Source organism: Lagopus muta, chromosome 1, assembly GCF_023343835.1.
Source record: "Lagopus muta isolate bLagMut1 chromosome 1, bLagMut1 primary, whole genome shotgun sequence".
NCBI lineage: Eukaryota > Metazoa > Chordata > Aves > Galliformes > Phasianidae > Lagopus > Lagopus muta.
In genome coordinates, this window is record NC_064433.1 from 151,466,216 (window position 1) to 151,480,125 (window position 13,910).

Sequence of the window (13,910 nt, forward strand, 5' to 3'; positions counted from 1 at the left end):
GATCTGGAAAGTGTATCTTTTTTTTTTTATAGTGTTTTTAAGCAACTTTCCAGACGTTGACATTTATGATATTCACATCGCAGGGGAGGGGGAAGCATCCTCCCACGTTTCTTTTTCTCCGACACACGTTTCGTTATAACACCACCCCCTTCGCTTCCCAGGAGGCTCTCTTTCCTGCCAAGAACCGCCTCCACCCGCTCCGGGCAGAGCCAACTACAACGGCCAGCCCCGCCGCCGCCATCACACCCCCAACCGCCGCGATGCAACCCCGCCTGGCTCCGCCTCCCGGCAGGCTCCGCGCGCCGCCTGTTCTCGCGAGACTCCTTATGCTCGCGACAGCGGCACGCCGCCATCTTACCTGCTCGTTCGCTCGCCCGTTCGTTCTGCCTCGCTCTGCGGCTGAGGGGCGAGGGGGGGCGGCGCGTTTCGGGGCTGCGTTCGGTGCCCGCCGGCCGCTGCCGAGGAGCAGGAAGAGGGGAGCCGCGGGGCGGCCGGGCCGCGTTTCCCGGCGAAGGAGAAGCGAGAGCGGGGCCCGCGGGGAGCAGCCGCCGCTCGGTTGGTTCCGCCCCCTTCGTGGCGCTGGGCCTCCTGCCCCTGTCGAGCGGCCTCTGCCGAACCGGGAGGCGGCCTCGGGGGGCAGGGGGAGGCGCGGCGGGAGCCGGGGTCCCGGCCGGCGGGGCGGCACGGAGCCCGCCGCCGTCGTTGGTGGTGCTGCTGTTGCTGCCGGGGAGGCGCGGGGCTCGGGCCGCTCTGGATGGTGGTTAAAATGATCATAGAAAACTTCGAGGCGCTGAAATCCTGGCTCAGCAAAACGTTGGAGCCCATGTGAGTAGCCGCGGCGTTGCCTCTCTCCCTCCTGAATAATCTCCCTTGGAAAAGGCGGGCCTGCAGCTTGGGCAGGGGAGCGCTGCAACACAGAGCTCCGGCACGGCGTTCCGGCAGGTGCCGTCGGCTCGCCCTTCTTCCCCACCTCCATCGGGCACCGCGGGGCTGTGCCGTGCCCCCGCTTCTCGGCACGGTCCTCGGCGGGGAGGTAGCACCGTCCTTCTCGTGAGGATGCAGCTTCTCCCCCTAGCGACAGCGTTCGTCGCTAGCGCCAGTGCTCCCTCCCTTTGTAGTGAGCGGAGGTAATGTCTGCGTGTGCGGCCCGCGCAGCTCGCCTCATGGAGGCCGGGGAAATGGGCTTCGGCTGCCACCCTGGCGTTCTCAGAGGGCTCCCATGTAGCTCGGGGGTTTCTACCCGGGGGTGATATGTTTTCTACATCGTTCGCAGTTGTTTTAAACATTTGGCACATTTGTGTCGTAGCCCCCTGCAGCTAAAAATTGCATCAGTTACATAGAGATCTGGGGAGTAGGAGCCCAGAGAGTAATTTGCCTATACCTGCTTGGCCTCTGAGCATAGCATTCATGCTAGTAATAAGGACTCTTCAGCCCACGCAGTACAGATTTTCCCTCACTGGATAATATTCTGGTAACACTAATGTGGGAACTTGGTTTTAAATGTTTCATGTTCTGGAAGAGTGATGCCTATGGACATTTTGGATCAGGGCAAGCTCTTGTCTTGGCATTATGAAACACCACTCTACCATGCCTGCATTAAGTTGTTTGAGCTAATTTGAGTCAATATAACCAGAGCTTATAAATGAGCTCTAGTGTTAACTTTTCTTTTGAGTTACTTGTCCATGGCTGACACTTGTGAATTGAGGTGGAAAGGAGGATCAGCTCTATGGCTTCCGTAGGCATTAGTTTAGTATACGTAGGTACGCACATAGTTTGTATGGCCTATGTTGAAATAGCCTTAATAAGGCTCAGGACCTGGGGAGGGGTTGTTCGTTTTTCTGTAAGACAACACTGAAGTAAGTGACTTCATTCCTGTGGACTTTGAATTAGGCCTGCACCAAATTTCCCTGAGTGCATACTTATATAAAAGATACTTATACAAAAGATTTAATCCTTAATACGATGACATGATTTTATTTTAAGTTCTATTTGGAAAAAGAAAAGTGTCTTTCTTATGAAGGAGGTGAGCTAATCTTCCTCTTGTGTAAATATAAGGTGTTACTGAAATAACAAAGCATACTCTGTTTTGTGGTAATAGATCTGGCTGACCTATTACTGGCAATAGTCTTCTGACGCAGAATGTTCCTTGTTAGTATTTGAACGATTTCTTGCATGAAACTTCTGTTAATGGTCAGTTTGATATGTCTTTAGAGCATGCTGTTCAGAAGGTTTGTAACAGGTAATACTTCAGAAAGTCTTGTATTTTCCTATATAAATGGTGGTAGTTTGAAATGATAGGTCATGCATGATTCTTCTCAGTTAGGCAGCTACTGGGGATTGATGTGTTAGCTTCAAACAATTTGGGAGTATTGTCAAATTCTGTGAAATCTTAGGCTGGAATTCTGCTGGTGACGGTTGCAGTAGAGCTTCAATTGGCTTCAAAATGTCTTTTGTTATTGAGTATGTACACTAGGGTATTTTGATTTTACAGGTCTGTATCAGACTGTTCTGCTTTTGAGTATTTATTCGGCTTCTCTGCATTTGATATTGCACATCAGAAGCTGAAGCTTGACTTTACTAGTTTATTTTAGATTTCTTATGAGTGATTTGAAGCCATCAAAAATTTGCCAGATAGGATTTAGCTAGGGATCAGTGTGGTTCCGAAGCTCTCCCTAGGCTTCATTCATCAGTGATGAACAGTGGTAACTTCTTATCATGGCATTCAGTGTTCCTCTGTTTGTCTGCTGTCTGCTAGTGATACTCAACAGCTCAATGCTGAAGTTGAAATTTTCAGGGTTTGAGATCACTATGATATTCTGTCTTTAATCACTTAAGGCATCAGGATGTTTCTGTTAAGCTGAATGCAACATGTGAACAGTTCAGATATGGTTCTCGTGCTTGAAAAGTATGTTGTGGGGTAGGTAATTACTGACTTGGAAGATGTTGAGTTTTTTTTGAATTGTTAGTTCAGGAGGAAAGAAGGAACTGTTAAAACTCAGCTGTTCTATGCTGTGTTCTATACAGCTGTGTCTTATTGCGTGTTGGATTTGGTGTAGAGATGTTGTCATTTCCCACCAGTCAAGTACCTTGGAGATACTTCTAATCTCAGGTACCTGCAATGTATGCCTGTAGCTGTAGCTTCTGACTTTAGGGAGATTTTAGTATACTGTTAGTTCTTTAGAACTGCAGGTGTTATGCTAGCACAAAAAGACCGTAAGCACCAGTAACCTGGAGATGTTTTACTTTAGGCTGAAAATAACTTCTTAATGTCTTTTCCTTTTAATTAAACAAAAGTGTGTCAAGTGTGTGTATCTTGTGGCTCTTTCTGAAACCTTTAGCTGCAAAATAGGCAGGTGAATTTCCCAACTAGATTAAGAAACGTATCATCATATCCTTGTGGTGGTTTTGTCTTGATAGTTGTGAAGTGTGAAGTATTTTAGAAGATAAGAAATTTTCTACATGCCTCTATGTGTTTGTATTTGCCAGCTAGATATCTAGAACTGGGTAGTTAGCTGCTGTTTTTCAAGCTGTCTGCTTCAGAGTATCCAGAACTTTTTAATCTTCGTGTATAATTTGTTGCAAAGACTACAGCATGTATAATCCTGAAGCGTTTATTTCAGAACTAGAAAGCAGTAATATCCATAAAGGTTGTTTCCTTTAACTAGAAAATTTTATCTTTAAAAGCGTAAGCCAGAATGTGAATTATAAGTATAATGAAACAAGTGTTGTGTATATGTTTGCGTAGACTGGATGTGGTTGGGTTACATGCACATGGTGCCTCTGGGAAGTAGATAAGAATGTTTGGAGGGGGGGAAGAGGGGGGGAGGGTATGTCAGAATATAAGTTTCAGAATTTATTTATTCACTTCCTGGATTGTCCTGATGCCTTTGTCAAAGCCTTGGTGATCCTTCACACAACGCTCTATCCAAGATGGGTTGTGTTGCAGAAAGGCAGAAATGGCAAGTGCCACTATGCTGGAGCATATATACGTTCCAGCTCTGCTTGAGGGTGGGTGGTACTTCACTAGTGAATTTCTGCAGTCCTCCAAAGTACAGGCCTTTATTTCCTTTTTTTCTCCCTGGTGTGCATGGTTTTGGAAATATCTTTGGAAAAAAAATGCATTTGGTTAACCGAGAATTACATAACGTTCACACAACCATTAATGATACCTGTGTGTGAATGTAGTAGCAGTGTAAACAAAGTAGAAGTACTTCAGTGCTGTGGCTGCTTTGTATTTGACTAGAACTCTCTTGTATGTTTAACTCAAGTTAGCTCTATGTAGAAGATACATGTGTCAGTGGTCGGCTTCACTGCTTGCAGACTGCAGTGTGCTTGCTTTCTAGTATTACATAATTTTTTCTCATCTATGGTATGGCTCCTGTAATGTATTTGAAGGTAACGTTGAACTTGAAATATAACCTCATGTCTATTACCTCTAAGTTTTGTACTAACAAAGACTTTGCTAGGCCATTTCTGTTGTGATGGATTTCTTTTCTACAAGTCTGTTCTAGATCCTGTATAAACTGTGTATATATGCTTGCTAGAATGTCAGGATCTGGCTTGGCAGATTGGTAAGGAGGCAGGTCTTTTTCATTTTATTGCCAGTTATGTTGTATAAATGCTGCACACAAGCACCTCGCCCTTATAAGACACTGTAATATTCTCCCCCTTGCCCTAATTCTTTGCAGTGGAAAATTATCTTGTTTTTAATTACTTTATTACTGTAAAATAAGTATAATTAAGCTCTTCTGCTCGCCTGCTGAATTTTACTTACAAGTTGAGTAAGCTCCTTTTTTCCTTTTTTCTGTGTTTAGATTTCTGAATCCATTTATTCAGTTGCGAAGTCAGACTTGCAAAGAAGATAAAAATAAAATTTGAAAGAATGTTTGTGCAATATTTAGGCATTCCCCATTAAAACTGAAAGACTTTTTTTGCGTCATTTAATTCTGTAAATGATAATGACCTTCAAACTATTTTGACAGATAAAATCCAAGTTGAAGAATATTTTGAGTGTATTTGTCATTGGAATGTTTTATGGGAAACAAAATGTGCTGGTATTCATCAATTCCTTCACTCTTTTCCTGCTTGCTTGTGCTTTTCATCCTTTTGTTGTTAAATCTCAATGCATTTCTTTTGTGGATGAAGGATCTTGCTTAATTATTTTGAATTGTGCTTAATTATTAGTAGGTTACTATTTAGTCATCTCCCACTAGCTCAAGAAAAGTGAATAAAGGAGGTTTAACAGTGGTGTAAAGAATATGATAATGATCCAAGATACTGAAAGACTTGAAATCAAAATGAAAGTCTTTGACATTTCTTTGAATGTTCATGGTGTCCACTGTCTGTCCTATGAGAAAGACTTAAGAACCCAGCAGGAGGTTTAGCTTTAATTGACCAGAAACTTCCTAAGGTGTTCCAAAGCATAAAAAGAAAAAAAAAAAAAAAGAAAAAAAAAGTTTATTTAATTTACTGTTAGCACTTTATTGTGAAGTATTACGAATATAAATGAGGCATGGATGCATGTAATTGTTGTGTCACTTTATACTGCTGAAATCACTCCTCTGTGTCTATTAAACTTGGTAGTTGTTCATGTAACTCGTGGGGAGCTGCAGTGTTTGGAAGGTGAATATTCCTGACTTTGAGTGCTGATACTGTTGTGCTTATTTGGAAAAGGTACTGCAGCAGAGTTGCAGTATTGGGATTATAAGAAGGGGTATGAAATCAGGAAATAAAATACGAGGAAATTATTCTTGTTTTACTGTACCTTCCTCTGTTCTTACTCTGTACATCACCACTGGCGAAATGAACTCTCTGGCTGCATCACAGGGCTCAGGTAAAACAATGATTTTTGCTTTCTGCATTGAACACGTGCTGAACAATCAGCAAGCTAACAACAGTTCCACCCTTTGAGAGCTGTTTTGAGTCTAGGATGTGGCATTGTAAGCAGTTGGTTGCTGGTTGCAGCTGTATAAGCCTGTCAGATTGGGATATCATATTTTAGAACTACAGTAATGACATCAGTATCTTGGATAAGAGCACTGGCGGCTACTGCATTCCTCAGCATTCGTCTGTGCTTATAAAGAGCTATCAAAAGTGTCTCAAGATGGGTCAGACCTTGCGGAATGATTCTGTCATTCATTGAATTTCTGAGTGCTGGAGCTTTTTACAGATTTTTTGAGTACAGAATCTTGCAGCAAAACAATCAAATACCTACTTTAGACAAGGTGCCCAGCAAGTGGCAAGCTTTTTCTGCACACACTCATGACTGCAAATGCAAAGCATTCAAACATAGTCATGTCTACCATGGTTAATGTCAAGGACCGAGCTGTGTGCTGGAGAAGTATAAATATTAATCTTTAGGCAACAAAACCGGATTGTTAAAGTTGTGATTTCTGAGGATCAAGGTGAAACAAATAACGTGCACCTACATGTTACTTCCTTCATAGAAAGACAGTTCACTGCCTGGAGGTTTTCAGACGTGCTTTTGTGGTTTCAGCGTAGTGTGGTAGTTTAAATTTGTCAAGAAACTAGTTTCAGGTTTTGCAGCACCTTTTTTTTTTTTTTTTTTTTTTTTGCACATTCATTTAAAGGTACATTCATTTAAAAACAACAAAAAGAAAACCTTGTAGCTGCTTTTACCTCTTTACAAAAGTTGTGTGTGCTCTAGCTGTCTCCAAAGTGAGCTTTAGATTGAGATTCTAGGCTTTAGATTGAGATTCTAGGCATTAGATTGTTACTGTAGGTTACAGGGAGACTTGATGCAAGTTTCTCATTCCTCGCTCTTCCCCAGTCATCCCCCACCTTCCTCCCCTGCTGTGAGTAACAGTGTTCACCTTGTGAAAACTGTCAGATTACAGCTGGATAGGTGCAGTTTGGGAAATTGTTGTGCTGTTGTGGGGGTAAAATGATTAGGTAACCTGTAGTTAAACACCACTTAAGGATTGTTCCCTCTGGAACATAGTAAAACCAACTGTTGTCACCCAAGAGTAAGTAGACTTTGCCTAAACACACTAACCTAGAAAAATACATCGTGAGTGTAGTCAACATTTGTTTATTCTTTCTTACCACTTGGGGAGACATTTATTGTGTATTTCTACTCCATGCGTTATAAAATGGTTATACCATATTTATGTACAAAGGTATTTTGCTGATTTAGCTTTGCTGAATTACTTCTAGCTGTTTTGCTACAGTCTTACTCTAAGTCGGTATAAGCTTTATTAGTAAGAGATTTTGTTTATGTACAGCTAACTACACCAGTAACATTTCTCTACGGGCAACTTTCATATGTTACATGCTCACTGAATTTGTATTGAAAACTGATAGGTTGAATGTTTCTTAAAGAATTATAAAAAATTAGATTTAATCTTAATTTGAAGTTTACAGCTTTAAATTAAAACTGAAATGGGGAGAGGGAAGGCTAGACAGAAGGAACTTTTTTCAACCAAGTTATGCATTCTTGAATATTCAGTGCTTAAATCTTATGGCTTAAACTTAGTTCTACGTGTTTAGTTTTCTTGTGCTGCTTTTTCTTTATTTAAAATGGTGATTTGGAATAATTTCAGCAAAACTGAATGAGATCGGAAACAATGGATTTGGAAATTTTCCTTGATTTTTTTTTTTTTTTTTTTTCTTTTTTAATTGTAGCTGTGAACTCCTGCTTTTGCATGGAGCAGAATGTTTGATTGAACATGACCTTACTTTCTGAAACTCTTTTCCAGTGGTTAGAGGTATCCAGATCATTCCTTGAAGAACATGTAAAATTCTAGAAAGAGTTTTTGTCCATATATGCCTGAATGCTAGGTAGTGCTTACTAGAGCAGGATTTCTAGAGCAATCTCTGTTGTCTGACACAGAGCAGTAGTCACACTATGTTTGACTAATGCATTAGTCTCTGCAGAAAAGTATTGCCAGGGGTAAAAACGTTTGGTGTTTCTGATCAAGATCATGCACCTAGAAAGTGGGCGTAAGAAAATGTGCTGTGTTGTTTAATTGCAGCAGGCACTCGGATGCAGTGGCAGTTGGCTCAACTTGCACCAATGAACTCACTTTGTTTGCTCATTTTAGAAAAATAATAAGATGAGAAATTTATGTGATTGTCGTGTGTTTAGCAGAGGCATATGAAAACTTGAAGGAACATGGATAGAAGATTTAAAGTTGAGAAATGTTAGTTTGCTTGTTTAAATGCATGTGAATGTTTTTCTAGTAACGAAATGTTAGCGTAACAATGAAGTTGAATCTGAACTTGTCAGACTTTACTGCATGTATTTGATTTTTTTTCTGAGGTCATTGATGTCCTGCACCATATTCAGGTTAAGCTAAGGGTTCAAGCTTAGCAATTAAAAATGTGTAATACTCAGTGAGTGCTGTAAGTGAAGTATAAATTTATTGTAAAATTTGAAGTGCTGCTTAACCTATTTGATATTTGTAGGTAGTAATCTAATTTTGGTATGTTTTCTAAACAGTCACTTCGTCATGTTGAACTTAGTGTATAAGAAGGCCGTGTGCTGTACGATGAATCCATCATATTGCACAGTATATTCAGCTGCTGCAGCATGGGTGCCTTTCCTTCCTAAGAGCCAATGCTTAATAAAGCATTGTCCTCTATAAGAGTATAAGATACAAGTCAAAGAGCTTAGGAAGACTGAAAAAACTAGCTCAAAACGGATGAAACATTCATGTGTGCACAATAAAGATACTGCAAGTATATTGTGTGTACTTACACACAAAGACTCCCATTCTGTAAGAAAAGGTAGTTAAACTAGAGAATGTACATACTGCATACAAGCAAGCCTCCTGTAATCCAGCCTGGCAGATTTTGACAGAACTGAGGATGGAGATTTTATATGCAGTATTTCAGAATTCTGTTGCTAGTGAGAAAGTCTGAAGGAATTGCTTTTAGTGAAAGCAGTGCTCCCCCAGAACTCTTAATAGCTAGAAAACAGAAGACTGTATCCACAGGAAAGTACTTTTTTTGTTTTGTAAAGTAAAACATTTTTTTTGTGAAGTGATCTCTTGTTCCTCTCTTCCACCAATTCATGTAGCTAGCAAAATAATTTTTCCATCATCTTGTGGGGGGAAAAAACCCACCGAAAACCAGTGACAAGGGAAGATCTTGCTATAAACTTACTGTACACATACTGTAAATGTATCTGAAATAACTTGCATGCTGTTCATTTATGAAAAGATTTTCTCCATCTTATTTACTACAAAATGCATTATGAAGTAATTCATCTGTGCTAATATTTCTCAAAAAAATTTTTTTTGAATGACCAAAAATAATTGCTTGTTTTTACTTTAGCAGCAAGTAAGCTCTCCTGTTTATGTATAGGGGAATTTCAGTGCTTATATACTGAATAGTAATGTTAGAACTTAGTACATATGCATTGCTTATACGTGGTGTTACCACGTATGGGATGACAAATTATAAAACAGTGCCACAGGAGAAGGTGATCCTGTCTTTTCAAAATTAATGTGCATTTTTATTGGGGATATTTTCTTGGGAGCGTTTTGGAGTTAGTTCAGTGCATGGAATGACCTGAGGTTACCGTGAGGGATGAGGAGAGAAAAGCACTGACTGTATGCATGTAGTGTGTGTTAGTGTTGGAGCTTTTGGAATCGAGATGGCTTTCAGACAAGAGTTTGTATTTTCTATCCTGCTTATGGAAAAGAAATTATTTTAAGTTGAATATGAAGCTGTCTTACAGTCACTACCCTAGCAGCAGGAGATTTAATAAACTGCAATAACAGACATCGTGGCTTTTTACTTTTTTGACTAACTCCTTTTTTTTGTTGCTGTTGTTCGCTGAGTAGTTATGGATGCACGCGTGTCATGACACATTCTAACTTTGTGTTACAAAAAAAATGGTGGGAATTCAAATAAAAATTCAGCTTATATTTTACCTAGTATTTGTGAAGAACAGAAACAGCAACAACAACAAAAAGGATTATCATGAAAATTTTCCCCTCCTCTCCAAATTACTTTCCTTTTATAACGGTTGGTAGAAAAAATGAAAATAGCGCTATAATTTTCTGTGGCGTCATCCAGCTTTAAACTGGGAAAGGAATGCAGATCCTGTGTAGTGACGTGGAAGTCAGATAATCTTAGAATTTTCTCAAATTCAGAAGTTGAGAAGTGGTAGAATTCAGGCCCTCTGGGGCTCTCTTGGATGAGTCCCCTCACTGCCAGCTGCCTCACTGGACAGACAGCCGTTAGACGTGGGCTTCCAGATGGTCTGGGTGGGTGATGTGCTCATGTGCTAGCAGTGTATGTATACTTGATGTATGAAGTGATGGCCTTGGTTCTGAGGTGGCTTGGTGCTTGGGCAGCATTCTTGTTGTAGGCAAACGTTATTAAATCTGAAGTGGGGTAAACCAGGTGTGATGCTTGGAAGAAAAGTTTTCTGAAGGATTTTCAGTCTTTGTGCAGCCTGTTACTCAATTGGCAGTGTACAGTTTGTGCAGTTTGGTGGTTTTGTGCATGCAGATTCTTTTGGAGTTGAAACTGATTGTAAACTCCCATCTCCTGTATCTATGAATAAAGCAGGCTAATACAGAAAATTGTGCTGTGTCCCCTAACAGCTCACATTGCTTCTGCAGCTTGAAATACTGCTGTTGCCTGCTTTCTGCAGGGTAGGGAGTTATGTTTGAAGCTTTGACCTCTAACGTTAGAGAGCACTATTCTGAGCCCAGGGTATCCTTAGGGTCTACTTAAGACAGATGCTGGCAGATCTGCTTCCTTTGCTTAATGGATATGTTTGTGTGGAGGATGTGGCACTGGAGATAGCTTCTCTGAGAAAAGGAATTATGTAGTTGATATGTATGATATTGTGGAGGATGTGCTTTCAGGGCCTAAAACACATATCATTTAAGTTATCAGCAGTAAGAATTTTAATTAAATCTCAATGCTGAAATTTCATTTGTATTAATGTAGAATAGGTTGGGAGTAGCTGTTCTATTCTGTTCAGTCATTGTGGTCTTATCCACTGGAACAGTGTTTATATAATACTTAAATTCATTGCAACCCCCTGAGTATATTTTAATTTCACTCATTTCACAGTTATTGTTGATACAGAGAATGTACAGTTAGGAAGCATCAGTGCAATTGTCTTTCCTCATTAGTTTCTTAAAACTATTACTGAAGTAGTAGTATTAACTTTGATCATCACTCAGACCACCTCTCTGTCTGCAGCACATCATCAGTCTGCATATGGTAGATCTTCCTTTTCATTTCAGTAGCATCACTTCTGCTGTATTACTGTTTTCATTTCTAATTACGTAGGCTAACTTTACGCCATTAAGAGTTGCTCAGTACTACAGATCTATCTTCACTGATTTCATAATCGAGAAATTATGGAAATACTTCTTGTAGCTTTTATTATTCTTCAGGACTATTAGGCAGTTGAAGCCATTTTACCCTAAATAGTTCATTCTAGTTTGCTTTGAAATGATCTGTGAAGTACTGTTTGGAAATCTCATTTCTAGGGAATCACTTCTCTGGAGAAAAATGTGATGGTTAGTGATCTTTCATCTCTGGGCTCATTCTTAGAGAATACCCGTGGATATTTTTCAATTACTTTACAAGGAAAGATTTTGATTCTCTATATGAAATTGGTGATACCAGTTTCACGCATTCAGTTTTATAATTTAATTTCTTCTGTGTGTTTTTGTTAATCTGTTTGCAGATGTGATGCAGATCCATCTGCCCTAGCTAAATATGTTCTGGCTTTGGTGAAGAAGGATAAAAGTGAAAAGGAGCTGAAAGCATTGTGTGTTGATCAGCTGGATGTATTTCTTCAGAAAGGTATGGTGTTTGTTGTGACTTTTAATTTTGAGTGAAAAGTCAAAATTTTAATGTAGAATCCTGTGTTTATTTCTTAGCTTTCTTACTTGGAGGTATGTAATTCAATGTGCACGAAGGAATAAAACAAAACAAAACAAAAAAAAAAAAAAAAAGACAAAACCACAGGTGTATAGTGCAATTTATAGGTTCTGTTTTTATTCCTGGAAGAAAATTAAGAATGTTAAGAATTACTGCCTGACTTAGAAGAATCTCTCTATATATTAAAAAATGTTCTTCTAGATGGTGGATTAAAAGATAGCAAAAATACTGCAATTGAATGCCTATTTGAAACACTGTCATTATTGACATGTTTCTTGACCTTTAAAAGTCCTTTCAAAATATGAAGTATAGAAGCAAAGTGTTTAAAAAAAAAAAAGTGCAAATAATTGTTTTAACTTTTAGGTGAACTTTTTTAGTTTTTAAAAGCAAATATTAGTTTTGAATGCTGAATATTTATTTTTATTCTTTACTTTTAGAAACTCAGATATTTGTGGAAAAACTGTTTGATGCTGTGAATACAAAAAGCTATCTACCTCCACCAGAACAGCCATCATCAGGAAGCCTAAAAGTAGAGTTCTTTCAGCACCAGGAGAAAGAGACAAAAAAAGAAGAGGTAAGCACTGACATTATTTTATCTGTGCTCTTTTTTTCTTCATTCCCGTGGCTTACTTATTTGGTTCAACTTCATCATGTGTGTTTATTAACAGTCCCAAGTTTAGTCTCAGAATTTGCTCTGCAGCTTTAAAATGTCTGGCGGTTCATGCCTCATATGTTGAGCATAGTGTTTGTGAGCATAAGCTCATCGATAGTATAATTTCCTGAGTAAATCAAAATGGTTCTGACTGTGCAAATGGAAATGGAGTTTCTGGGTGCTGTAGAATGTGTGGTGCAACCTGCATTAGTTCTTTGCTCAGGAGACTGCTCTAATTAATGCTGCCCTTTTAATTTGCCATTCCAAATGACAGTCCTCATTCCTTCAGCTCCTTGATCCTAGAGATGTTCTGGCACTGGTGTTTGTATGGTTCTGTGACCAAGAGTAGGTTAGCCCTTTATCAACAGCTGTGTAGGTTTGGTTTGGAGTGTTTAACCATTATGTCAACAAGGTGACCTGATGAAAAGACACTGTTATGCCACTCATGGAACATTCTTGTGCACCCAAGTCATTCACTGTACCTCGATATGGATTTCTCCACCTGTACCAAAAGTAGATGTATTTTCAATGTAGTAAAATAAACATTTCTTATGCTACTTTATCTTCTCTCGAACGGTGTTCTGAATATTCTCAGAAATTTGAAATTTATTATGTTATTGTATTAGAAGTAAAAATCTTGTTCTGCTTCAACTGTTGCTGCAGACTTTGTTCAGTATTTGAGATTTCTGTATTTATTTGATTGTGCAGAAGTCTTTAGTGTAGTGTACTGATGCTTTGACCTAATGTATTTAATTGAAATTCAGATAGTTAAAGAGGAAGAGCGAGAAAAGAAGTTCTCCAGAAGACTAAATCACAGCCCTCCTCAGTCAAGTTCGCGCTACAGAGATACCAGGTAATAAATTTTTCTTAATCTCTTGTATCTTTAATTGGAGAGATTTGGATTTTTATGACATTATAAATATTTCCTTTACATATAGTCATCTATTAAATCTAAAATAAAACAGTTGCAGCTCTTATGCAAATATATTTAAACCTATAATATGTGTTACAAGAAACTGTGTAAACTGTCTGTAAGCTTATGACTATTACTTTGGACTTTTTTTGATTTTTAATGTTAGATTTGTAATTTAAATTACAACACTTACTCTGCACGCTGTTGAGTTTGAATAGCTGTAATTTTAATTAAGAAATTTTCCGTTCAGCTGATCTTTTTAATATTTTCAATGTGCAGAAGGTGCAATTTGGGGCAAAATCAATATTTTTACATTTAAAAATGTTCGGGATGATGAAAGTAAGATGCATAAACGGCATAAAAGTATTTTGATGAGAAAGGAAGGACTGTAGGTTTTGCCTTCTATGTCATTTACCATTGCTGTATTTTTAGATTTTTAATTTTTGTAAGTAACAATAGGCAAAATTG

General features: G+C 39.1%; 1 protein-coding gene across 3 annotated transcripts in view; it reads left to right on the forward strand.

The window, feature by feature from the left end:
- Window positions 1-335: 335 nt before the first annotated feature.
- Window positions 336-13,910, forward strand: part of RBM26 (RNA binding motif protein 26) — a 50,416-nt gene continuing 36,841 nt past the window's right edge. For all 3 annotated transcript variants that reach the window (XM_048946147.1, XM_048946167.1, XM_048946157.1), the window contains exons 1-4: window positions 336-825; window positions 11,681-11,799; window positions 12,315-12,451; window positions 13,294-13,382. In XM_048946147.1, the coding sequence (XP_048802104.1) occupies window positions 755-825; window positions 11,681-11,799; window positions 12,315-12,451; window positions 13,294-13,382 (416 nt within the window). In that variant the 5' untranslated portion in view covers window positions 336-754. The remainder of the gene's footprint in view (window positions 826-11,680; window positions 11,800-12,314; window positions 12,452-13,293; window positions 13,383-13,910) is intronic.